We start from the raw sequence: 26,702 nt of genomic DNA, 5'->3' as shown, positions 1-26,702 counted from the left end.
CATTGCCCCCCCGCTCGTCCCGATCGACAGACCCGGTTTTTGCGCGGCGACCCTCTAGGACCAAGTAGAGGAGGTCCAAAACCCTCCCAGTTGTTGTTCCGCCCTCTGCCAGGCTCACAGTCCCGCTCCTCCCGATCCCTGATGGCCCCGCTCTTGCCTTCCGGCGAGAACCAGGTCGTTGCAACGGTTTACACTATCAATAGGGATTAGAAAATTTGAGTTTGTGGCAAATCGCCTTGGCTCGATTCTACCAGAAAAAATTTTAGAAATACGACTGAATTTTTTCAAGTAGCTTTTCTAAAGGTTTTTACCTCCTTTTAAAATAAATTCCGTTTTTGTATTGAACAAGGTGAAATGAAGTGTCAGAAAAGGCAAATCATCCCCCCCCCCTTCAGAATTCTTATTTACGCCCCTTTTAAAACCTATAGTTTGGTTTACACTGGCGGGTTTCCGGGCTTAATCGGAAATGAATATTCTTTTCCCTCCCTAAACTAAACAGCTTTATACAGGGATTACAGAGAAGCCATTCAACCGGAAGGGTTCAAACCACCCTGCTATCACTTCTGCAGAGTGGAGGCTCCGTTGCTCCTTCTCCGCGTAGCGGTATCCAACCGTCGGCTTACCCAGAGACGGGTAAGGCTTTAGTACCGAGTACCCCCCACCCCCTTCTCCTGCAATGAAAGAAAATCTTATCTCACCACTAGATCCAATATATCGCTCCATACTATCTCTGTCCCTGTACTCATTGGGAAAAAAAAAACCTTGGCTCTCAAAGCTTGAAAAATCGACTTTCTGTATTCATCTCTGCAGCTGAAAAAAAATTTGACTTTAAATTTAATTTACCCCTTACTTTTGAATATATACCCCTTGGATTGTGTTAATGGTCACTCCCTTTAATCTGAATAATCACCCCTTATGTATACAGCGGGGTTTCCACCTGCAGAGAGGGGGGGTCAATCTATACTTCATATACAAGTGAATTTTCTTAATTGTTAAAAATGAGAATTTTCAAATATTTAACGAAGTAATAGAAATTTTTGCAATATATGGCCCTGAAAATATTAGGTATTATAGATGCAGTACATTATTTGTTTATATTGGAATTTAGTCTCTTTTTTGTTGTCAGCATGTCAGCCTAAGCTGCTTTCTTCCTGGAATTGGAAAAATTATCTAAATTATCTACCGCCTCCACCCCTGTTGATAAACTGAACTCACTCGGGATAAAGTCCCTCGAAGGACTATACCAGGGATTATTCTCCCGATTTTTCTTAGCTCTTGTAAAGTGGTACGGTCTACTTCGTTATTTTCATCTCTTCAATCACTCTACTATACTTTTCTGTATTCTTCCTCCCCCCCCTAGTTGCGCCTCTGATTGGATACAAACAAACAAACAGATAGACAAGCCAAATTTGTATATATCAGTGATGTTTTATTACAGTGTATATACAAAGATATATATCACATCCTTTTGATTATAGCAGACAGTGAGATAGTAAGCAAAACTTTTGTGCGTATAAAAATGTATAGTCTGGTCTATACACTGTAAGATAAACCCTTAATCTAAACATTGAAGGGCAATATATGAAGGTTGTAAATATTTTCGTAACTCATTTTTTAAATGTATGGAGAATATTGAGCTCTCTACTATAGTCCGACGCGACAAGCCAAACTCGAGATCGTGGTTATTTTACTCAAAATACTCTGTAAGTCCTGAAAAAAATTACTACCTACTATGTTCATCCTCTAATATTCAGTTTTAGGAAATATACATATAGATTTATAGATATATCGTAGAGTCGTTTATTTAAACTCTAAATTAAAATTTCATTTTCCAGATAGTTTTATAAGAATGATCTATCTTAATCATAAGGGGGAGAAGAGTATAATTTAAAATTTTTTGCAACTCATTATTTACACTTTCAGCAAGTTGCTAACGAATCGGATTGTTTGAACAGGGTTTCCATATTTTTTAATTTAAAAAATAAAATTTAAGGTTTCCATATTATTTAATTATTCTAACAAAATAAACTTTTATATTAATTTAAATGAAAGCCTTATAACAACCCTGAAACCAACCCTTGAAACAACCCTTAAACATTTATGTTAGTAACTGATCAGGTCTTGAATAGTATATTTAAAATCTATATAAGAATGGGAATAACTCCGATATTCATTGTATTTCTGGTTGGTGTTTATTCTAGTGTCTGGCGATTGAAGAAAAATATGTTTGATATCGGTTATTTTGACGAGCACTCTTCAACAGAAAGTACAACTGTTGCCATCCCTGTTGATCTCAACTATAAGCCATCAAATATAAGTGTGCCAGACCCCCTTTATGGTGAATTATCCGTTGATGCCCCTGTCAAGTCCAATAGATTCCTGAACGACACCCTTGCTGTTGTCTACGCCCCTGAATTTCTCGAGGACATAGGGAATCATACAAATTCTACTCAGAAAATCAATTCAAACCAATCTAATACTACAGTTGACACCCCTTACAAATCTGCCAGATTGGATGACACCTTTGCTTTTGCCCCTGAAGTGTTCGAGAATATGCAAAGCTACCTAAACTATACTGATCAACCAGATTATATCTTAAGGTCATTTGCTTTATACATTTATATATTTTTTTTAATAGAATATATCTTTATATTTTTTATACATACTCTTCTCTGTTATATACTCAGTATAAAGTAAATTTGCAGGAATATGGATGTAAATAATACTCTTAATCAAACTGGACTCATGAATGTTAAACATTATGCTTTAACTGTCTACCCTACTTTTTTACTGCTTGTTCTAAATGTTATCCTGGTTATCTACATTATTATTATCCGCTGTTGTACGAAAACTAAAAGAAGAATGAGAAATCGAGAAACCCAAACTGACGTCGCTATCTACACAACTAGTTTATTTATATGTCCTAATCAAAATTTATCAAGTAATGTGTTGGTGAATGAAAACTTTTGTGAAGTAGATCTTAATACTCCTTAGACAGTTTTACTGTTTATAAACGTGTAATATAAATTCATTGTTTATTGAAGATTTAACTAATAATAAAATGTAATTTTTATAATCTATTTGTTCATATAGTATAACTCGCCATTATGTACCGAAAATACGGTACTATGTTTCTTTATACTTTTAAATTATCTTTTCTGAGGATTGCTTTCTGAATCTATATTTTTCTATCTCAGTGAGAGAGGCTCAAAGTTTACTTACAAGGTTTATTGTTATTTCATACTTCATTTACATCCAACGAGCAGTTGCAAATTGCAAAATACAAAGATTATATAGCTTTTTATATATAGTTTAGCTAGGCCTGAATATAGATTGAAAAGAGCTTGGTATATTTTAACAAAGAACAAGAATAAGGCTGAAATATTTGAAAATAATTAAAACATATTTTTACCATTCTGGTACGACTTTGTGACCTCGTAGCTCTCCCAGTTTTGATTTTACTGGTACGACTTTGTGACCTCGTAGCTCCCCCAGTTTTGATTTTACTGGTACGGCTTTGTGACCTCATAGCTCTGTCAGTTTTTATTTTATTAATACGACTTTGTGACCTCGAAGTTCCTCCAGTTTTAATTTTACTAGTACGACTTTGTGTCCTCGTAGCTCCTAATTTTTATTTTACTTGTATGACTTTGTGACCTAGTAGCTCCTCCAGTTTTGATTTTACTGCTATGACTTTGTGTTCTTGTAACTCCTCCATTTTTTATTTTACTGGTACGACTTTGTGTCCTCGTAGCTCTTAGTTTTGATTTTACTGGTACGACTTTGTGACCTCATAGCTCCTATTTTTGATTTTACTGGTACAACTTTATGACCTCATAGCTCCTAGTTTTGATTTTACTGGTAAAACTTTTTGACCTCGTAGCTCCTAATTTTGATTTTACTGGTATGACTTTGTGACCTCGTAGCTCCTAGTTTTGATTTTACTGGAAGGACTTTGTGTCCTCGTAGCTCCTAGTTTTTGATTTTACTGGTATGACTTTGTGACCTCGTAGCTCCTAATTTTGATTTTACTGGTACGACTTTGTGTCCTCGTAGCTCCTAGTTTTGATTTTACTGGAACGACTTACTATGCTAATAAGTTTCCAGTCCTAGTTGTTTTCCCCGTCTCTAAATCCTTATTTTTCTAGTGATTCCGACAAAAGTAACCTTTTTCAACCTGATATTGAGACTGGAAATTGTTTTATATTGTAAAGAGATCCCGAACAAAAAAACCTTCCCTTAAAAGTTCAAACGAAAAATGTTCTTTCTAAACAATGTTTTACTTTCTAAAAAAATCAAGTTTTTTCACGCTCTGTCAACCATTTTAATACTCTTCTTTTCGTTGTTGAGTCCCCCGGCTCTGATTAATCCAGTCTCCGTCCTCCCTCCTGTTCTGCTATCCTGGTATTGATTTTTCTCTACACATTGAGGACCCAGGCACCGACCTCCACCACCCCTCCCAAACTGTTCTGATATCCTGATAACTACCTTCAAAAAAGTTTAGTTCAACCAACACTTTTTTACATTTTTTATAACATAAAAATATTAAACAATTTTTGGTCTCTATTTCTGCCTGAAAATTCTACACTTTTCCAGACAAAAATTCTGACAAAGTTAGAGGTTGGTTACTTGGTATGTGATTTTTGTCCCCGGAGAGAAAAAAGATAAGAATCCCGAAAATGAAAACACCCCCATGTTATATAAGAAAAACAGGGTTTTATTGTAGTAAATCAACAAAGTGTATATTGTTATTATTTTAGCTGAAAGGGCCCAAAATACACTACTGCTAGGCTTGTGTCCCTGTAAGGCATTTAGAGCCCTGAATCGTCCCCATCATTTGGGATGGATATATAGCTTGTTCGATAGCAAAGGCTGTGTGACATTTAGAGTACTAGAGCGTCCCGATCATTTGAGATCGATATATAGCTTGTTTCATAGCTACACTTGTGTCCCTGTGTGGCATTTAGAGCCTGGACTGGTTGGTCGCGCACAGTGGTAGTGTCATTGATAGTTTGCGGGATTGTAACTGTGTGAATTGTGTTCTTGTTGACTTTGATATTGGACGAGTTGTACCTGGACTAATACAGTTTTGGACAAACTTTTAAGAGTATGAAATTTACTACAAGTAAGCCATTTCAAGTCTGCATTAAAAGACAGAAGACTGAAATTAAGTTCAAGATAATATTTTTTAAAGAGCTTTAGGTCGTATTTACCTGTTGTTTTCATCCTGGAGGTTAGACTCAATATATGCAATTAGATTTGAGCTCAGCTTAAGGAGAGCTGTATTTGATCTAAACAGATCAATCAATCAAATAATGTATTAATCAAATATATTTGTCCTAATTACATTTAGCCAACATATATTATTAATATTATTATTATTATCATTGTCATTATCATTATTATTATTATCATTGTCATTATCATTATTATTATTATCATTTTAATTTTATATGTGATCATTTTTCTTACAAATTTATTAATTTTAACCATAATTCCCAATCAAGAAAGCAAAGAAGATTAGAAAATCAGAACGCAATTTATAAAAGTGCATTCAAAAGGTGGTTTAATATTTCAATTAAGATTTTCTCTGGAATATATCTTGATCTCATACTTTTCCATGACACTCTAGTATGTGGAGTCCATTAGCGCCTGATCCAATCAGGTTTCAGTCATGTGTTTGGTGTCTCCTCTGAACCAATAGAAATTGCATGGCGATAACATCTATCTTTCTATCTATCTCATTATCTATTTAGAGATAAATCCTTATATCAGCGCTACAACAGTAAATGGAAATATTTACTTCTACTGAAACTATAGTGCATAACACTGTGAGATAATTGTGTTAACTCCTAAATAAAATGTTTAAAACTTGAAATGCAAAAAATACATGTGCAGGCTGCATCATACATTCAATGAAACTTTAAGGGCATGCCTCTATTTTAAAACACAATGGTTTTACTACATATTGTTCTATAACAACGATATTGTATGGAGAATATCTAAACTTGTTCTTTATAAACTTTGGTACACTTGTAGAATATTATGAACAATAGACAAAGCTAAATATTTCATCGATATTGATAATAGACAGCACAGCGATACAAATTTGCAAGCCCTCATGCAAAAATCTATTAAAATTTTATCAATTGCTTTTCAAAACTAAATTTAAAAAGTTCTTAAATTTACATTTTAAGGGCTATAAAATAGTATATGTGAATTAGAAGGCAAGGCGTTGTGTCACTTTAAAGTCAACCTAGTAGTATTGTAAAAATATTGATAACAGAAGCAATATAGAGAGCCAAGACAAGAAAAATCTCCTTTAAAGAACAAAACTGTTAAGTTATGCTTGTTAACCTGTTGCGTCTATAAGGAGAAAATTGATAAAGACGTCTCATACCGAAGAGCGTAGCGCCCATACAAATTGAGGAAGTTAGAACATACGACTTAGACCGTAAAAAAATCAAATTAATATCAAACAAATCATTCAGATATTACAACCTATAGTCATCGATTATCTTTCGCCACATTTGTCTATATTTGATATTTTATACTAGTTTTGATTTTGTTTTTTAAAATAATATTTAGCTTACAACTGGAAAATATGAAAATGTCGTCTTCATTACCTCGAAACAGGAATAAATGTTTTTAAAAATAACTCTCAGATCATAACAATTAAAACATATTATGAAAAATCAACTATATATATAAATGTGGCGAAAGATATTCGATGACTATAGGTTTTAATATCTGAATGATTTGTTTGAAATTAAATTGAATTTTTTACAGTCTAAGTCGTATGTTGCAATTTTCTCAATTTGTATGGACGCCATGTTATTCGGTATGAGACGTCTTTAACAATTTTCTCCTTATAGACGCAACAGATAGAAGTAAGATTAGTAGCGATCAAAAGCGCTTTTTTATCGCATTAAGCCTATACCCCCTTTCATTTTTCGCGAACACTCCCTTTAATTAGATTTTAAATTCAGATTTTTTTAGTTCTCACTGTATATTCATTGTTCAATGTTTCCCCCTGCATTCCCTTACTGTTAATCTCAATTTTGTGTCTATTATTCATTTCACATTAACTCTGTTTTTTTCCCTCTCAATTCCAAAATTTTGTGTTTATTATTCATTTCAGAAAAAGCATTTACTCTGTGTTTTCTACACCCAGAATAAAATCAAAAAGAAACCAGAAACCAGAAACCAGAAACCAGAACCCAGAAACCAGAAACCAGAAACCAGAAACCAGAAACCAGAAACCAGAAACCAGAAAGTTTTTACATATAAAAGTTTTAAAGTTTCTTTTTGCTGACAATGTTATATTATTTACTGAATAAAAAATTAAAGAGACTGTACACGTATTTTAAAAGAACTATTCATTTAAAAACAGATGTCCAGTTCACAACAGTACCCGTAAAACTTTATCTGAGTGACAATGAGGAAGTTGGTTTTCTATCTTGAAATGTATAAAATTCTGGACATTTCCTTCATTATTCTGCAAATTAAATTTATAGAAAACCATCATGGAAAATAATCAATTTTCAGAAGGAAAAACTAAAATAAGTCCTTCATCCCCTTCATCTAACAAAATATTAGAATACTTTTGTGAATTTGATTTGTCACTCTACAAAAGTACTGTTTGAAAAAAAACATTGTGATTCAAAAAATACATGTTTTTTTTTCCTTTACAAATTAAAAAAGTTATTAACACTCTTGTATCTAAAAATAAATCAAGAAAAATAATTGATAATTTAAGAGATAATTGATTAATAGACAAATTGATTGATAGATTTTTAAAAAACTCCTTAGTATAATCAAATAATTGATTGATTTTTAACAATGGATTAACAATAGATTATTGATTGTTTGATTGAGTTTGAAATTGATTGATTTATTTATAAATAGATCAATTGATTAATAAATTAATTGATTAACAGGTTAATAATTAATAATGATTAAAATCAAATAGTTGATTAGTTGTTTAATTAATAATATATCTAATAAGTAATTGATTGAATAGTTGATTGCTTTATTAATTGAGTAATAATGGATCTAATGAATAATTGATTGATTAATGGATCTAATAGATAACTGATTTATTGATGGATTAATTGATCCCTGGATGTAAATGTTCTCCAATGATCCCAAACTTGATCTTTCCTCTCAGCAATCTCACTTGGTATAAACCAACCCAAACTAAAACAAGAAGAACTTGTTTATAATTATTATCAAAATATAATTAAGACTGGATCGTTTTGACTGTTTTGAAACACGTTCGGTTCGTTTTTAAAAGGACGAAGAAAGAACGAAAAACGAAACAAACGTTTTTTATAAAATATCGTTTTTAAAAAATGGACATTTTCAAAAACTATCATTTTTCGTTTAAAAAAAATCTGATTGTTTTTTAAAAATCTATTGTTTGCGAAAACGACTTTTCAAGAACAACCGTCAACGATGAACTTTTGTTAATGACCGTTAAAGAAAACCCCGCATTAATGGTCGTTAACGACGACCCTTTGTTAACAACCTTTATTAGAGGAAACACATTTATTGGTCGGAAAACCCGAGGTCAGAAAACATTTAGGTTATTTTTTTCTTTAAAAAAAATTTAAAACAACCTTCAAAACCTTATCTTTATGAAAAAAAATTGAAATTAATTGTTATAAAACTCAGATTTATTAGCGAAGTTTTATTAAAAATACGATCGTTCAAAACGAGTAGTTCATTTTCCAAAACGATTGTATTTTTTCAAAAACGAACTATCGTTTCAAGAAAATCGTTTTTTCAATCGTTTTAAAAAAAATTACTAGCCCTAACTATAAAACTATAGCCTATTTTAATATATATGTGTTGTATTAATGACCTACAAGATATACCTGACAGCTGGTCCAAGTTGACCTACATCCACGAGGTTCCACGTGTCCACATGATATGTTGGAGGAAGCATAACACCGAGCGTTAACATCTCTGATGGAACACTGTAGTCTCCGTTGTTAGAATCCAAATCCTTGCAGCTGTAAAAAAATAATCAACCATTTAACCCCTCAAAGTGTAATAAATACCGTAGCAAATTCTTATGCCTCGTGTACTAACGAGAGGGATTTAGTTGTACCTGGATTAGTGCTGATTTAAATGTATTTACATGCATTTATTTCTCAAGGACTTTTCAAAAATATAGTTTTTAGATCTGTAGCTTTAGTCACTAAAAAGTTATGGGCTATTTCAGATTTTTTCACAGCCCGGACTTTTTTACACCCTGTACCCTACCCTAAAAATTTAAAAAAAATATTCTTTTAAAAAGAATCCTTTAATTTACTATTCATTAAAAGTCACAAAATGACAAACAAAATTACAGGGGGAGGGGCGCCAAACGCCCCCCTAGCCTGTTTAGGGTTAAGTTCATTTTTCAAAAAACAATATTTTTTAAATTAATTAAAATTTATTAAGATATATGAAAGCATAGATAATACTCTGAGGATGAAATCAACTATATATATAAATGTGGCGAAAGATATTCGATGACTATAGGTTTTAATATCTGAATGATTTGTTTGAAATTAAATTGAATTTTTTACAGTCTAAGTCGTATGTTGTAAAAACAATATTTTTTAAATTAATTAAAATTTATTAAGATATATGAAAGCATAGATAATACTCTGAGGATGAAAGTGTCGATAAGAAAATCCATTTAATATATATAAGAAAATTCACAATTTATTGCCAAACAGAAAAGTAATAAAAGCAACATGGGACATATTTTTTTACATTATTTTTTTACTTTAGATTTATCATGAAATTGAATAGACGGAAAAATTTCTTTTCTGAAATTAATACGTCTGTTTTGCAAAAAAAATAACAAAGTTTTATGTGTTTTTTGTAATTTGAGAAAATTTTGTAATTTGTTTGTTGAACTTTTCTTTTTCTCTCATAGAATCATGATATTGACATGATGTTAAATTAAAAAAAATATATTAGACGCTTTTCTAAAAACTAAATTATATTTCTTTTTTTCTTTTCGGCTATTATATTACGCAGTTAAACAAAAAGTCTATGGTATTTATAATGCTTCCTTCACAATTCATTCAAGAATAAAAAAAAACTATAATTAATACTCAATCCTGCTTACAACGCAGAAATATAATATTATAATATACTAAGCAACCTTCTCAATATAGAAACAATATTTTATTGCGTTCTATAAATTAGTTTTTAACCCATTTATTTAATTAGTCTAAGGACTGAACAGTTTGCCAATTCAGGATAAAATTGGCAAAGATTCTACACTGTGCTATTATTTGTCTAAAAATTTGCACAGATCTTGCAATTGAAAGTGTTTTAAATTGCAAATTGGGAAATAAAACAATATCTTGTATTTTTCACAACATTTTAATTTCAATTTTAATTGGTGATTATACTATACCGTGATAACCTGAAATTTATGAAAAAGTAAGACGACTTTTATGATCAAGTTAAGTCCTATGAGTATTAGACACTGTAATTGTGCAGTGTAAACAGGCTTATTTAGCTTAAGTATAGGGATTTAATAAGTATCTATAAAAACTATTTGCTTTGTAACAACATTAAATAATTAAGTCATTCCATTGTTTTCTGTTTAACAACTTAACTTTTTTTTGACCAAGTAAAGAATTCAGAGAGGGTGGGGGGGGGGCAAAGAAAATGAGGATTAAAAGTTTTCGGCATTATTTATTTTAGTTTTTGGGACCAACTCAATTTGTCGTGATAAGAATATTCAAGATAATTTCCATTTCACAGAAAATTCGAAAAAATACATTAATCTGTGCCGACTGGATAAAAAAAATCAAAATCAAATAATCTACTAATTATTTCCAATACCAACTAAAGGGGGTGTTCGCAAATTATGAAAGGGAGTATAGGCTGCGTGGATTTGTATGGGTATGAGTTGTTTTTAACCATTTTTTCCACATAGAGGCAACTGATAGAAGTAAAAATAGTAGTGATCGATATCGAATTCAATTCGGGATCAGCCTATATATCTCCTTTAACTTTTCGCGAACACTTCCTTTAAATTTAATAAAACCAAGTATTAAAATTGTTTCATAACCTCTAGTTTACGTTTTAGACCCGAATATTTTGATTTAAAACGCAGAATGATAAAATTTTTAAATGCTGGATAGTTTTAATGTTTTTAAAGGTCATGAATAAGAAAAAAAATCATATCGAATACATTAATGCACAGAAACATAGATAAAGATAAAGAAATTAGAATATTATAAGAAGATATATAGATATTGGATAGACAAATAAATATATATATAAATAGATAGATAAAACTATGAAACACAAAATACAGATTCTAGATTGTTGACTAAAAGTGTTTTTATACAATTATGCAATAATTACTACCAGGTTGATATTAGATATGTTTTAACTGTTCTATATTTTTTAACATTAAATAATTTTTTCTTTTTTTTGAAAATTTGAAAATATTTAAAAAAAAAGGGGAATACATTTCAGGAGGCTCAATATTTGTTTACATGCAAAGTGTACTGCAGATAAAAAGCTGAGGTTGTATGCATTTCTCCCAGAAATTGCAGAACATATTTGAATGCACAATTGGTTCTTATATATTTTTCTTGTTCAATACAAAACTTGATTTTGAGAAAAAAATATTTTTAAAAATCCGATAAAGTTCTAATGGTTTACGTTCTAAATATTTAAAGTAAACGGTCCCTTTAAAGCTCTGAATATTTACAACTGAACAATCCCTTTAATATTCCAATTATTTACAACTGAACAATCCCTTTAATATTCTAAATACTTACAACTGAAGAATCCCTTTAATATTCTAAATATTTACAACTGAACAATCCCTTTAATATTCTAAATATTTACAACTGAACAATCCCTTTAATATTCTAAATATTTACAACTGAACAATCCCTTTAAAGCTCTGAATATTTACAACTGAACAATCCCTTTAATATTCTAAATATTTACAACTGAACAATCCCTTTAATATTCTAAATACTTACAACTGAAGAATCCCTTTAATATTCTAAATATTTACAACTGAACAATCCCTTTAATATTCTAAATATTTACAACTGAACAATCCCTTTAATATTCTAAATATTTACAACTGAATAATCCCTTTAATATTTAAATATTTACAAATAAGCAGTCCCTTTAAAATTCTAAATACTTACAACTGGTGTTGACAGCTTGATATTTTAGAGAACTGTGTATCCGGATCCAGGATGGTCGAATGGTTTCTGGATAAGAGGATATACTATTAAACTATTGAATGGAGACTTCTTCTTCAAAATGAAAATTCGCAAAAGCTAAAAATTCAAGATTTAATTTTTCCAATGATAAAAATTATGTCAATTTTACGATATATTTTCCACACCCTGATATTCTAATATTTCAAACTTGCAATTAGATTCTATTACAATAGATGGCAACGTAGAATGTGTACACTAACAGTACAGTTGTACTTTTACGTAACAAATGTCAACTCAGTTTTCGCGTCCGACAAAATTATTAATAATAATGATAATTTTAGAATAAAAAGCTTATCTTACAGTAAAAAAGGTGCAAATATGTGAGTTCTTTATTTTCTGTTTTTGTGCTTTTTTATTTAATCTTGGAAAACATGTCAACTAATGTGAGAAAATTTCGTTTCCCTTGTTATATTTGACACTTGTGACGTCGTGCATAGTTTTTCCATTTTTCTGTTGCCACCTATTGTACTTGCTAATCTAACTTGGAATATTTGAACTAACAGAACTCATAGTTTGAAATATCCAAGGTCTACAACATTGGGTGGCAAAGATGTAAGGTTTAGAAAAATAACGGTTTGTGAAAAAGACTCAATTCCTTTGCATGCATTTCCTAAAAAAAAATCTTTAAGTATCCTTTCGGTGGAACATAAGGGAAAATAAAGCATGAAAACCATTCAATTTTCTTAGCAAGTAAAAAAGGTGAAAATGAAACAAAATTTAAAAAATACAAATATTGGCCCCTGAGCAACAACTCCCCTTGTTAAGGTACTTTCTGAATTGCCCCTGAATGGCCCATTTTTATCAATGTTTACATTACGACAAAGGTCCCCTTTAGAAAAACAGCGTACTGCAAAATTCAAACAAATGTCTTGAAGTGTTTTTATTAAAAAGTTGGGTTTAAACAAATAGACCATCAAGTACAATAGGTGGCAACAGAGAAATGGACCAATAATACACAACTACACAAGTGTCAAATATAACAAGGAAAACAAAATTTTCTCACAATAATTGACATGTTTTCCAAGATTCAATAAAAAGTGTAAAAACAGAAAATAAAGAACAAATATAATTGGACTTATTGCACTTTTTTCTAAAATTATCATTATTATCAATAATTTTGTCGGACACAAAAACTGAGATGACACTTGTGGCGTAGAAATACAGTTTACTGAGAGTGTACAAAATCTACGTTGCCATCTATTGTACTCGACAATCTGTTTGGGTTCAAATTTCAGTACAGCGCAGACAATTACGCAGAGGTTTGTAGGTTTAACCAATAAATTGAAAATAAGAACATTTTTTTAAAGTATCCTTCCTGTTAAAAGTAAGGGAAAGTGAGTATCCCAGAACTTCAGAGCCAAATATCTTGAACACCTCACTCACAAGTCTAAACAAAATTATTTCTTAATTATTTAAGATTTTTGTGAAACAAATTCTATTTTTTTCTCGAATTTTGTTCGGAATTTTTGCCAAAAGTTTGCTTATTATTTATTTTCAACTATTTTGATTACAAAATTTGTTCAAAAATGTGTTCAAATTGCTGCTTAAAAGTTTGCTTAACATTTTTGTATTTCAGAGGTATTTTCAAAATGTTGTTAATATTTTCTCAAACTTTTTTTAAAATGTTAAAAAATTTGTCATTGTTTTGGAATCCCTAATGCATTAACATAAAATCTCAAATAATAAAAAACCTAAATTGTAATATTATCGTTACACGGTGGACTAAGCCAGTGTGGTTGGTCAAATAGGCCTAGGATTAGGCCGGGTACTGTAAAAAGTCTGAACGCACCATGGGAGTTGTCATAGTTAGACCTCCCATGGGACTATGCCAAGAAAATTGAGCCCTGTCGTATGTTAGTCTGGTTAGGGCGACGTACTGTACCATAGGATCGGGTCAGTACACGCTGTTATCTGGCAGGCCAGTACAAACTGGGCACGTCCTGTTCGAATTAAAATTTACTACGGCCCAGAGTGATTATATAGTTTCAGACATTTGTAAATAGTTTAAATAATTTAATTTTTATGTAATAGAAAAGTACAGCTGGTTACCAGCAAAAAGACTGAGAAGATTTTAAATTTGATAATTTCTATTCATGTTTTACTTTAATTTAATTTCATATGTTAACAAATATATATATATGCATGAAGTAGTAATCTATGTTTATTTGTTTATTTAATTGTTTGTTTTTATGTCCGATCATACATGTCTAGACAAACCAGAGGCCGAATTTAAAGAATTTGAGCCGAGGTTTAAATTTAAGTCGCGGCTCAAATATGGTTGGTTTCACTTAAAAGTGTATTAATTGTTTCAAGATTTAAGCCATCGCTCAATTGAAACCGGTTTTTGGCAGATTTAGGACGCGGTTCAAATTCATTAAATTCGGACACTGGGTTCCTAAGCAAGTTTCAAATATTTTAAAGCCACGATACTTCTTTTAAAAATCTTCGTAATAATGTTCTGAATGCATCAGAATAAACAAGAGCAAAGTTGTTTGTTTTAAATCTGAATATATTTAGTTTTTTCTTCGTAAATAAATGATGAGTTTTGGCCTCCAGTTGGTCTCGCGGGAGATATAACCTTTTACCCGGATAGGCCTCAACATTATTTGACTAAAGGGACTGTAAGCGTAATTTTAAGTGACCCTACATGCAACAGTGATTCACAAGAGTACCCTTAAACACGCTGTCCGATCATATATGAATAAGATGTTTCTAATTTAAAAAAAGATTATTTTAATTATGACTTCGCTGCAAAATTGACTTCTTCAGATTTAAAATTTTTAAACCTAGAAAACAACATTATCTATATTGATATCATTCTCTATTTTTCCAATCCTAATATCTTTGCAACCCAATGTTGTGGACTTAAAGAGAGTGTTAGCGAAAAATTAAAGGGGATATAGGCTAACGGCGAAAAGTAAGCGCTATTGATCGCTACTAATCTTACTTCTATTTGTTGCTTCTATAAGGAGAAAATTGTTAATTTAACGACTTATACCGATGAACGTAGAGTCCATACAAATTCAGATAGTTGCAACATTTAACTCAGATCGTAAAAAAATCAATTTAATTTCAAACAAATCATTCACATATTACAAACAATAATCATCGATAATTTCTCGACGCATTCGTATCTGGTTGTTATTTCATAATGTTTTTTTTATTTTTTATGATCTGAAAAAATTTAGTCCTGTTGCGAGGATTTGTGATAATGGAGACGACATTTTCATATTTTCCAGGAATGTTCGAAAATCCAGCACCAGCAAAATATTATTTAAAATAGCAGAATCAAAACTATTATAAAATAATAACTAAATACGAATGCGTCGAAGAATAATCGATAACTATTGTTTGTAATATCTGAATGATTTGTTAGAATTAAATTGATTATTTTACGATCTGAGTTGAATGTTGCAACTTTCTGAATTTGTATGGACTCTACGTTCTTTGATATTTAACAATTTTCTCCTTATAGACGCAACAGATTAGAATTGATCAAAAGCACTTACTTTTCGCCGTAAGCCTCTACCACATTTCATTTTTCGCGAACACTCCCTTTCAGAAATTGTCTTTCAAGTGTCTTGGGTTTAAAGAGAATTTAAAGATATTTTATACTTTATACTTTCAAACCAACCAGTAACAGTTTTAAACATTAAAGGTTAAAATTATCAATTCCAAAAATAAGAGATTACATTTGAAAATTAGACACGACACGTTCACATGAAAGAAAAAGATTATTTTATACAAGGTTATAATGCAAGGAAAGTTATTTCAGAAGTGTACGCATCATATGTTCTGCAGTGCACTGTCTCTGGGCGGTAATGTAAACACAATACACGGATGTTACAGCCTGACATGGGTTCCATCTTTCACATAAAAAATTAATGAAATATTCTGGTCGTAGGAAAATTATCAAAATTTAATGCTTTTAACCTCCTCGGATACTAAACGAACACTGATGCATCTATTCTTGTTTACAAATTCCGCCCAGAGAGAACTGGGGTTAAATATTTACGCAGAGTATACGCAGCTGCAATTAACTTTCCTTGCATTATAACCTTGATTTTATATATCTATATTATATACATAAACTTTGCTTCTCTGGGTCTCTGTTTACATGTTATAGTGTCAAAACGGCTGGACCGATCGGACCAACATTTTGTGTTTGACCTTACATGCTCAATTGATTCCAGGGGAGGTTTATGGATTCTGAATTACAAAAATTTGTCTCAAAAATTTCAAATCCGCTAAATTTTTAACATTGTTTTCTCGAAAAAAAAAATGCTTATAGATTATCAATATCAAGTTAAGACAACAGATGGTCGCGAAGCGCTCTAATAACAAAGTTTGAAAAATTTATGTTCTAGATTTTCTCTGGATATTTGTAAATATCTAAACCCATAGAGAATACATGAGGGGTAGAGAAGTGCATTTCACAATCAGATTACGTTTTTTATGGCCGCCATCTTTTATTTTCCAACAAAATTTTCAAGGTCAACGGAAGATAATACGCATAATTCAAAAACAAAAGCCTATTATATTTTTATTATTAAATTCTTGTAAGGGGATTTTAATATTAACAAAATAAATTTTTTTTTTTCACAAATTATGTAGTAAAATTTGGCCTTCGCTACAGAATATTAAACTGAAATTTATGTCATTTTAGTCTAACATAGACAACTTCTTTTTATGAAGAGCTGGCATTTTTTGGAAAATATGCAGCTAAATGCAATAGACGTCGAAACAGCTGAAACGAAATTGGGCCAAAATTATTTGAAATTTAGTTTTTTATTTGAAGATCCGCTATAAATGAAAACAAAAACAAAGTTTTATTATTTGTGAATTTAAAATTTACGAAAAGGGGAAGGCTTGCAAATATGATGAGCAGGAACTATAGTGTTATATAAAAAAATATGTCATAATGTTAAATATGATGTAACTGCATCAGTGCACATTGTAGATATTTGTTTGTGTTGTTTTGCAGTTTTACATTCCCAGTAGCGCTATCCAATGATTTATATTGTAAACATGATAACATTATCTGTTTATCAGTCTATCTGTCTATCTGTCTATCTGTCTATCTGTCAATCTGTCTACCTGTCTATCTGTCTATCTGTCTATCTGTTTATCAGTCTATCTGTCTATCTGTCTATCTGTCTATCTGTCTATCTGTCTATCTGTCTATCTGTCTAACTGTTAATATGTCTATCTGTCTATATGTCTATCTGTCTATATGTCTAAATGGCTATCTGTCTATCTGTCTTTTTGTCTATCTTTCTATCTGACTATTTATCCATTTATCCTAAAAGTATTTAAACTTGTCCTTTACTCTGAATAAGTGCGGATTTGCATAAAGTTTTACTTTTGTGCAAAAATTTCTGTTTCTTGCCTAAAACAAGGAATTGCAAATGTGACGTGAAAACTCTAGTAAAACCCTGTAATGTATAGAACATGGATCACATTACAATCTAGTTCTGCATTAGGCAATATTTTCTTGGAAATTAAATACCAAAGAAACTGAATACTGTTTAATTAATTGCGTCATGGTTTTACTTGATACGCATTTGTTTTGATCCGCCATTGTTAGGGTTTCCAGCGAAAAAGTAAAATCGTTTAGCATTTTTCGCAAAATTTCGCTTTAATCTGTTTCTCGAAATAATGCAAAATTTACTTAAAATAAGAAATGCGAAAAATTTCGCGAAAAAAAAACAATACGAACATTTCGCGGGGAAATAATGCGAAAATTTCGAGATAAAAAATTCACTTCAAATTAATTCTGAGCATGAAAATGAATATGAATATGTAAATGCACTATGTATATACCTAGGAATTTAAATTCTATCCAAATCAACATGTTTTCAAATTTCATTTTGAAACAAGGAAAAGGAACTGAGTGCTTGCTAAAAACTAAAATAAACCGATGCCCAAATCTTTGCAACCTGAAGGTGTAGACCTAAGATCTATGACATTGGATTGTAAAGAGGTATTAGAAAATCAGGGTTTGTGGCAAAAGAAATATTAGGGCACGTTTACAAGGAAATATTAGGACACGTTTACAAGGAATATTGAGGCAGGTTTACAAGGAAATATTAAGGCACGTTTACAAGGAAATATTAAGGCACGTTTACAAGGAAATATAAGCTCACGTTTACAAGGAAATATTAGGACACATTTACAAGGGAAATATTTGGGCAAGTTTACAAGGAAATATTAGCTCACGTTTACAAGGAATATTGAGGCACGTTTACAAGGAAATATTAAGGCACGTTTATAAGGAAATATTAAGGCACGTTTACAAGGAAATATAAGCTCATGTTTACAAGGAAATATTAGGACACATTTACAAGGGAAATATTAGGGCAAGTTTACAAGGAAATATTAGCTCAAGGTTACAAGGAAATATTAGGGCACGTTCACAAGGAAATATTAGACCTTTACAAGGAAATATCAGGGCAAGTTTGCTCGGAAAACGGACAGACGTTTCAAGGATACGTTAAAAAACGTTTTCTTCAAATTGGCGGTACAACGTTTTTAGGATAAGTAAAACATGAAAGGTAAGTTGACGAATTCAAAACCAAAAAATTGCAAATTTTGAATATTAATTAGAGGCACGTTTTAAGGGAAATATGTACGTTATGTCTGAATTAACCCTATCCCCGCTGGGGTACTTGAAAACCAGGATACGCTGGGGGGGGGGGTCAGTTTGCCCCCCCCTCTAAATCCCATGTTTTATGTCCAAATATGACAAATGATACATCATTAGAAAGCTCTTGTGCTCTACTTTTAGAATCTGCAAAAAAATTTGCAAATTTGCGAAAATTGAATTTTTTATCGCAAAATCCAGTTTTATAGTAAAAATGTTTGCAAAAAAAAATTTGTCCAAAAAATGACAAATTATACATTTTTGAAAAGCCCTTGACCATGCCATTTCAAATATGCAAAAATTTTTGCAAAATTTTAAATAACCTGATTTTTAATCAAGAAAAACTAAAAATGTGCAAATTTCCTTTGACAGGTTTTTTGCAAAAAATTTGCAATTTTTTTCGCAAAACTTGTGCAATCCGTTTCCTTATGTCATAGGCTTTCCAAAAAGCTAAATTTTATCAAAATCTGACAAGTAAAAGTGGGTCAAAACAAAGATTTAGTTTGCTACAGGCAAAAGCAGTCATTCAGGCAGTGTGCCTGAGGACTCAGGCAGTTAGTATTAAAGCCCAGTTTTAGGCCTAAAGGGAGGGCTTTGGGTATGTAAGAAAAGTCAGAAAATTTCAACAGCCTCAGACCAATACTTTTTGAGTTATTTAGAAAAAACTACAGGGGGGGGTCAAATTGACCCCCCCCCCCAGCGGGAATAGGGTTAATGTAACGTGATTACTATTTTCTCGTGTTCTCAATTTTTAAAGATTATATATCTTGAAGGCTTGCGTGCAGAACTCAAAATTAAAGATGACACGATGTAATAATGAATTATTGGAAATCATTTTTTAAGGTTTATAAAATATATTCAGATAAACTCAAATATAAGAAGACATCGGAAGAAATTTTAAAATGTCCTCTTCCATATTTTTACGACCTGGGGTCTGCTACTGAGAACTTTATAATATGAAGGATTTAATACGTAAACTTAAATAGATTATCAAGTACAATAGATGGTAACAAAGAAATGGACCAAATATACACGACGTCACAAGTGTCAAATATAACAACGAAACCTAAATTTTTTCACATTAGAAAATATAGAAAACATAAAATTGCACTTATTTTACTGTAAGATAAACACTTTCTTCTAAAATTATCACTATTATTGATCATTTTTTCGAATACAAAAACTGATTTGACGTCAGAAAACACCTGTACTGAGAGTTTACAAATAGTATGTTTCCATCTATTGTACTAGAATCTATTTGCTTAAACTAGCTTGGGAACTCAAATTACCAAGGTTACTGATACAAAGTTACTTGCACTGTTTAATGCCACATGCTCAATTTTACAGAGAAATTCTAAATTTTTACTATTAGAGTCGACCCACAATTAACTGAATTGACACTTGTGAAGTCAGATTACAGCTGTACTGAGAGTGTACAAATTCTACGTTGCCGGATCTATTGTACTAGAATTTGCTTAAAATAGCTTGGGAACCCAGCGTTCCCCAGGTTCCCCAGGTTACCACATTCAAAATTACTCGCGCTGTTGCACTTGCTCGATTTTACAGGGAAACTAAATTTTTGCTATTAAAGTCGATCCACTTAACTTAAACCCTGAAAACCCGAGCTAACAACTTTTCCGTGGTTCTTCCCAATCAAAAATTGAGGCAAATCGTTCAAAGCGGGGGTCGTGAGTTATGATCGGACATACAAACAAACAGACAAACAGACACCCAACCTTAAATAGATAGATTAGCGCCCAAGTATATTAAGCTGATTGATCAAATATTCCACATATTTCAAGGATATTTATTTATCCCGCCAAAAAATACATTTAGAACATTTTTATTCCCGATAAAAAGTTTCGACTTTTATCAAAGGAAATTTGATTATGCTTTTGTAAATTAATACACATGTTGACACCTTAAGAAAATACAACATTCACCCCTGACCCTTTAGTAAAAGTAAATTTAACCTAAAGTCTGACCGCGTCAACCTTGTTGCACCGGCTACTCCTATTGAGTGTCTGCTTTATTTACCCAATGTCCGGACGATACAGTACAAACTGGGACAGGAAAGGTTGACCCGGCTCGGAAATTCAAATGTACTACGGCTGCCCGTGACAAGGCAGCTTCAAATTCATATTCCAGGCGCGGCGGTACTATTTGAATTCTTCCGCGGCCTCCTATATATCAGTTTAATTGTTTACAAATGTCTGACATCTATATGGGTTGACTATATAGTCCCTTACATCCAGACATCAAGTTAATACAGGGGCTTAATATTATCTCTAGGCTGGCTGGGATAAGAGGGGATAATTCTAAATCCCGCGGGATAAAACACAAAAACTATAGATTTGTATATACACGTGTCTTCAAATAGTCCTTGAGAAAACAATGATGGAACTCTTAATATATTTTAAAGCGGTCTAACTTTTACACTTTGTTCTAATAAATGATGTGATGATTTTCTAGATTTAAAGTATTAAATTCTTAACAATTTCCGCCGTAGTTTTTGAAACAGATATTCGCCAGTTACTCTATAGAACGACGTCAATTAAAAATAAACAATTTTTGAATAAAAGATAAAAAAATTTATCATGCTCTCTTGAAGGGTACCTTTGTCAATCGAACATGATATTCTAAAAATAATAAGGGTCCAGAGAAATTACAATTGCAACAAATTCTGAAGGACAATTTCCGGAAATTTTGGGGAAAAGTTGGGTCACACAAAAATTTAAGGCTTTTCAGGAAATTAAAGTTTAGATGAAACGATAATGATAACGATAACAATAACAATAACGATTATTATAACGATAACAATAACAATAACGATTATGATAACGATAACGATAACGATAACGATAACGATAACGATAACGATAACGATAACGATAACGATAACGATAACGATAACGATAACGATAATGATAATGATAATGATAAAGATAACGATAACGATAATGGTAAAGATAACGATAATGATAACGAAAAGATAACGATAACGATAGCGATAACGATAACGATAAAGATAACGACAACGATAATGATAACGATAATGATAACAATAAAGATAACGATAACGATAACGATAACGAACGATAACAATAACGATAACGATAACAATACCGATAACGATAACAATACCGATAACGATAACAATAACGATAACGATAACAATAACAATACCGATAACGAAAACAATAACGATACCGATGACGACGAAATTTCAGAGAAAATCTCTGTCATCATTAATCACTTATGCATTTATGCTCTGAACTGCTAATTAATATGAAAATGATTAATCGTTAAATTTGAAAATATAATTTGTGATTTTTACCAACTACTCGTGAATTCTAAAATTCAAGAAACTAAAACCGTGATAATAAAAAATGGCAAAATTAAATCGGTTCATTTTGATTCTCAGAAACATTCTTGGTAAACTTAAGACTGTTCTTATTACAAAATTTGGTATCTTTACTGAACCGTATTGACGTTGCAACATTCACCATTGTACCCTAGGAACGTATTTTTGACTAATAACGTGAAAGATATTCTAATTTTTTTTTGTTTAAAAGTGTTCAATTTTGATAGTTTCTATATGATTTCTTGCAGTAAAAATGCGTAAATCTCTTTTGTAGAGAAATCACAAATGAAAATAACCAGTTTTAAAATTATAAACAGTGATTAAACAGTGATTACTCGATCAGATATAGCTGTTACGGGTACCGTTGTAAATCAGGTTTTGCCATCTTTGCATGGAGGGTCACTTAAAATTACGCTTATAGTCCCTTTAAGATACCAAATTTTCAAATAAGTAAACAAACCCTTTAAATCTTTAAAAAATCCCTCTAATAGTGTTTTGACTGACATAAATGCAAATTGCAAAGGAATCCAAAATTTATTTGATATTTCTCAATGTGAGTAGGACTAAGGAGTGAGAGGGTTCATTTATTGCGAGTTTTGTCACATGGTCGCATTTTCACTATTATATAAGAATTGTATAGAAGCAAATTATTTTTTATTTACTAAAAATTAGTGAAATAAACCCTAACCTTAATTCTACTCATATTGGTGAAATAAACCCAAACCTTACTTTTACTCATATTGATATTTCCAATCTTTCTTCAATAAATACGCAATAGAGCACACACTAACACAACTAGACACATATTCAAATCTCTCAAGCAAAATATTAGAAGAAACCTAGAGAATAAATAATATAAGGAAAGGGATATAATATAAAAAAGTAGAAAGAAAGAAACTTTTATTTTTATGTATTTATCATTTATTGCGAGTTTTGTCACATGGTCGCATTTTCACTATTATATAAAAATTGTATAGAAGCAGAATAATAGTATTTTGAATAAATTAAATTGAGTAAAGATTGTAAATGTTTCATAAGTCTTATTTTATGTCATACATGGAATATAGATTTATACTTTGTAGATATAGATATATACTTTCTCTTACGTTTAAGATTTGATCGGGAGCCTTTTCAAAGATAAATTCGGATTTAAGAATGGATTTAAATTTTATTTGAGCATTACATAATTCTATTAATCAAGCAGAGTTTCGGAAAGGAATTGAGTCTTTGCCACAAACTCTGATGTTCTAATCCCTATATTTTTGCAATCAAATGTCGTATACTGTAGATATTTCAAACTATGAATTTTGCTATATCAAATGATCAAAGTTTAAAATATCAAAGATTGACACCACCATGTTGCAAAGTAATTGGGATAAGAATACTAGATAAAATTCCTTTGCGGGGAAAAAAAATGTTTTTGGTAAATTTTTGGAGATATATCACTACTTGGGTGAACACTTGTGCTAATTAAGCGGTCCGAAAACGTCGCAATTCTAATTTGCAAAGGTTTTCTTAACTTGTTAGACCCAGGAGAGATATGAATTCAGTTAATTTCAGCTTCATGTCATGCTAATTAAACCTCAGGATTCTAGCAATAATGGTATTGTTTTAATTAAATTAATATAATGTAACACTACATCTGTAAACCTGAACTTAGTTATACATTATTAATTAGCTACGTAAAACCCATGATTTATCTTAACTGCGCTGTAAATAACTACGTAGTACGTACTATGATTAGCTCAAATATGTTGTATATAACGACGTAAAACTTGTAATTACATTGATTAACTTTAACTTGTAACATATCACCTCAAATACATTTAGTTGGAATTAGACTCCCCTTTGAGAGAGTAACTATTTCTTGGTTAGCGAACAAGAAGCGTCCTGAATCACTTTCTTGAACTATAGAACTTATAGATTGGGAATTGATACAGATAAAGTCTTGTGCAGATTGACATTGATAGCAAAGTATTACTGAACTGAATAGCTCTTATGCTTCATCAACCATATCGAGAGGGAGCAAGCATTGATACAGATAAAGTTTTGTCCGAATTGACATTGATAGCAAAGTATTACTGAACTGAATTGTTCTTATGCCTCGTCAACCATATCGAGAGGGAACAAGCATTGATACAGATAAAGTTTTGTCCGAATTCACATTGATGACAAAGTATTACTAGACTGAATAGCTCTTATGTTTCGTCAACCATATCGAGAGGGAACGAGCAACGATACAGATAAAGTTTTGTCCGAATTGACATTGATAGCAAAGTATTACTGAACTGAATAGCTGTTATGCTTTGTCAACCATATCGAGAGGGAACGAGCATTGATATAGATAAAGTAGTGTCTGAATTGACAGTGATAACAAAGTATTACTGAACTGAATTGTTCTTATGCCTCGTCAACCATATCGAGAGGGAATGAGTATCGATACAGATAAAGTCGTTTCCGGATTGATAGTATTGATAGTAAAGTATTCCTGGAACGGTGAGTTCCTGATTGAGTTGTACTTGGATTGATACAGGTCTGAGAAAATTTCATGGAGTAGGGCATTTACTACATGTTGTTCAGGGATATTGAAGGGAACAGTTCAGGGATATTGAAGGGAACAGTTCAGGGATATTGAAGGGAACAGTTCAGGGATATTGAAGGGAACAGTTCAGGGATATTGAAGGGAAAAGTTCAGGGATATAGAAGGGAACAGTTCAGGGATATTGAAGGGAACAGTTCAGGGATATTGTATATGGAATAATTTCACTATACAGAGTTTTCAAGAAAATTAAATAGTCTCTTAAAAAATACTTGAAGTCAAAGTCAAAATGGTTCTATGTTTTAAGAATGTAGCTAGCAAGCAAAATGTAATAAGTACCTTTCATAATATTAATGAAAAAACAAAATATGCACAAATTTAAAATTCTTTACTTAAATACTTGGTGACTTGCTACAAAAATGCACAAAGATTTTAAATCAAAAACAAGCAAGAAAATGGCAGATATTATCTCATTAAGACAAAAAGACTAAATCTGCTTTAAAGCTTCATAAAAAAACAAACAATTTAATTTGAGAAAACATTGTGAATCAGTATCAAGGAGTATGGAATAGAAGGGAGATACAACTGACGCGGCCCGCCCTACCATATAATTATACATATTTTGCAGACAGTACTCCATTTGTAAAAGAATAGTTTATTGTATACGCGGTAATTGTACATCAGACAAATATTTCTTATTCAAATAAAGTACTGTCTGCAAAGCATGTATAATCATATGGTAGGGCGAACCGCGTCACTTGTATCTCCTACTCCTTGATCAGTACTGATATCTTCATGCAGCACATCGTGTACTGCATGATGTAAACAAGTGCTGAACTTCCTAATAAGAGAATTTTTAAATTAATCATTTGTTTTGGCTGGTGGAAATTCAGTGTACTGCAAAAGCTACAGGATTACCTTTGCGTTGGATTTTCACTGGTTAGAATACGTATCCGCTGAGCATTACTATTTAGATAAAAGTATTTAGTCTCAGGTGGCGTTTCCAGGTTGAGACACGCCCTCCCCTCCTCCTCCTCCTCCACTGCGGAAAAATCACTCACTTCATCAGAAGTCATTTGAACAGGGAAAATATCCTCATCACTTAACTTTATCCTTGTCACTTCACTCCGAGATTGTGATTGAGCCACAACCCGTTCTCCACTCCCCGGGATCACACCGTAAACTGAAAAATTAAGCTTTAAAACAAACCATATTCCGATTCAGAGGAGTATTCAGGGGGGCTATGTCGGCTAAGCCACCCCCCCTGGATCGGTGAAATCTATCTGGTTTGTGGCCCAAGCTTCACCTTTAATCTTTATGGACAATAAACACACAAAATTAATAGCTATAGCTTAAAATTTCGGAAACTATCAAAGAAATTGAGTCTTTGCCACAAACTCTGATGTTCTAAAACCTATATCTTTGCAACCTATGAATTCTTTGAGATCAAATAATCAAAAGATGAAATATCAATGGTGTAAACCATCAGGTTAAAAAGATATTGAGGTTTAAATATTTGATTTTGTTCCAAAGACTCAATTCCTTTTTGAAGAAAATTTTAGAAGTTGTGGACTGATCAAATTTTTTTAAATGATTGATTCTAAACGTTTCTAAAAAACCGGAATTTTGTTTAGCTAAAAACTTTATTTTTTGAAAATTTGAATAAAAATAGACACATTTTTACAAATCAAACGTTCATTTTTGAAAATTGCTTTTACTTTTTTTCTTTCAAAAAAGTTCTCAGTGTACTTTTTAAACTGAAAATAAAAATAGATCGAGTTTATTTGCTCTGGGCGATTCAACCCAACCTACTTCTACTTATAACTTTGCATAATATATATATATATGTATATATATATAATATATTTCCGGTTTTGCGCAAATTGC

General features: G+C 31.5%; 2 protein-coding genes across 2 annotated transcripts in view; one reads left to right on the top strand and one right to left on the bottom strand.

Moving 5' to 3' along the window:
• Positions 1-2,025: 2,025 nt before the first annotated feature.
• Positions 2,026-3,427, top strand: LOC111713479 (uncharacterized). Its single transcript, XM_023488337.1, has 2 exons — positions 2,026-2,600; positions 2,706-3,427. Exons 1-2 carry the CDS (start codon positions 2,101-2,103, stop codon positions 2,992-2,994), a joined length of 789 nt encoding a protein of 262 aa, XP_023344105.1. The 5' UTR covers positions 2,026-2,100; the 3' UTR covers positions 2,995-3,427.
• A 448-nt stretch (positions 3,428-3,875) lies between these two features.
• LOC111713478 (uncharacterized) overlaps positions 3,876-26,702 on the bottom strand; it is a 23,636-nt gene continuing 809 nt past the window's right edge. Inside the window, exons 3-9 of the mRNA XM_023488336.1 lie at positions 25,734-25,998; positions 13,585-13,656; positions 12,192-12,257; positions 8,880-9,017; positions 8,122-8,199; positions 5,214-5,291; positions 3,876-4,488 (exon numbers count right to left, since the gene is read on the bottom strand). Of these exons, the coding sequence (XP_023344104.1) occupies positions 4,485-4,488; positions 5,214-5,291; positions 8,122-8,199; positions 8,880-9,017; positions 12,192-12,257; positions 13,585-13,656; positions 25,734-25,998 (701 nt within the window). The 3' untranslated portion in view covers positions 3,876-4,484. The remainder of the gene's footprint in view (positions 4,489-5,213; positions 5,292-8,121; positions 8,200-8,879; positions 9,018-12,191; positions 12,258-13,584; positions 13,657-25,733; positions 25,999-26,702) is intronic.

The sequence above is a fragment of the Eurytemora carolleeae genome, unplaced genomic scaffold, assembly GCF_000591075.1.
Source record: "Eurytemora carolleeae unplaced genomic scaffold, Eaff_2.0 scaffold1431, whole genome shotgun sequence".
NCBI lineage: Eukaryota > Metazoa > Arthropoda > Copepoda > Calanoida > Temoridae > Eurytemora > Eurytemora carolleeae.
The sequence above is the reverse complement of the archived record's forward strand: the minus strand, read 5'-3'. Positions and strand labels throughout refer to the sequence as shown.